Source organism: Antrostomus carolinensis, unplaced genomic scaffold (genome assembly GCF_000700745.2).
Source record: "Antrostomus carolinensis isolate BGI_N321 unplaced genomic scaffold, ASM70074v2 scaffold43290, whole genome shotgun sequence".
NCBI classification, from domain to species: Eukaryota; Metazoa; Chordata; class Aves; order Caprimulgiformes; family Caprimulgidae; genus Antrostomus; species Antrostomus carolinensis.
In genome coordinates, this window is record NW_010289904.1 from 1 (window position 1) to 1162 (window position 1162).

Genomic DNA, 1162 nt, shown 5'->3' on the forward strand with positions numbered 1-1162 from the left:
CCCAGCGCCGCCTGGCTGGGGGTGGGGGCTGATGGGCATCTCCCACCCGGGGTGACCCCAGCAGCCCCCGAACAGCCCGGGGAGGGTCCCAGGGATGAATTCCCTTCCTCTGTCCTGGGCAGTGCTGGGGTTTACACCCTGGGTCTGTAGATCCCAGGAGTGTGCCAGGAGCAGGTGGCATCATCAGCTGCGTGCAGGAGGATCCCAGTTCCCAACAGACTCCGGGGAAACTGGGAAACTGGGCGTCCTCCTGCACAGCAGCATCCCCCATCCTCATGCTGGTGCTGTTCCTGCTGCCAAGCACATGCGAGGCAGGAGATCCTGAGATCCTCACCTCACCTCCTCCCCGCGTCCCACAGCGGCCAGTTTGCCATTGTACGAAAATGCCGGGAGAGGAAAACGGGTCTGGAATACGCGGCCAAATTCATCAAGAAGCGTCGGCTGTCGTCAAAAAAAAATGTCGTCCAGCCGTCGGGGCGTGAGCCGGGAGGAGATCGAGAGGGAGGTGGACATCCTGCGGGAGATCCAGCACCCCAACATCATCACGCTGCACGACATCTTCGAGAACAAGACGGACGTGGTGCTGATCCTGGAGCTGGTCTCAGGGGGTGAACTCTTTGATTTCCTGGCTGAGAAGGAATCCCTGACGGAGGAGGAGGCCACCCAGTTCCTCAAGCAGATCCTGGATGGGGTGCACTACCTGCACTCCAAGCGCATTGCCCACTTTGACTTGAAGGTGAGGTCTGGGAGGTGCAAACACCCCATGCTCAGCAGCTGGGGAGTGGGGATGAGCATCCAGGCTCCTGTGGAGCAGTGGGACTGGCTGTGGGATCTCTCCTGACTTGAGGTGTGTGTGTCCTCTCCCCCCACAGCCAGAGAACATCATGCTGCTGGACAAGAACGTGCCAAACCCTCGCATCAAACTCATCGACTTTGGGATCGCCCACAAGATTGAAGCTGGGAATGAGTTCAAGAATATATTTGGGACCCCGGAGTTTGTAGGTGAGACCTGGCTGATGGTGTTCCCGTGGGGTTCCTCCAGGATCTGAATGCTTTGGCTGAATCCTGGAGAGATGCCCCAAGCCCTGGTGCAGCCGGCTGGGCAGCGGCCGGGATGTGGCCATGGGGACAGGCGTCCTTCCCCCAGGATAAGCCTGTTTTC

At 59.6% G+C, this 1162-nt stretch overlaps 1 protein-coding gene across 1 annotated transcript in view; it reads left to right on the top strand.

Moving 5' to 3' along the window:
* Window positions 1–301: 301 nt before the first annotated feature.
* The window catches only part of LOC104527941 (death-associated protein kinase 3-like), a gene marked incomplete at its 5' end in the record, with an annotated part of 3028 nt that continues 2167 nt past the window's right edge, over window positions 302–1162 (top strand). Inside the window, 3 exon segments of the mRNA XM_010171795.2 lie at window positions 302–444; window positions 446–736; window positions 873–1002. Of these exon segments, the coding sequence (XP_010170097.2) occupies window positions 302–444; window positions 446–736; window positions 873–1002 (564 nt within the window).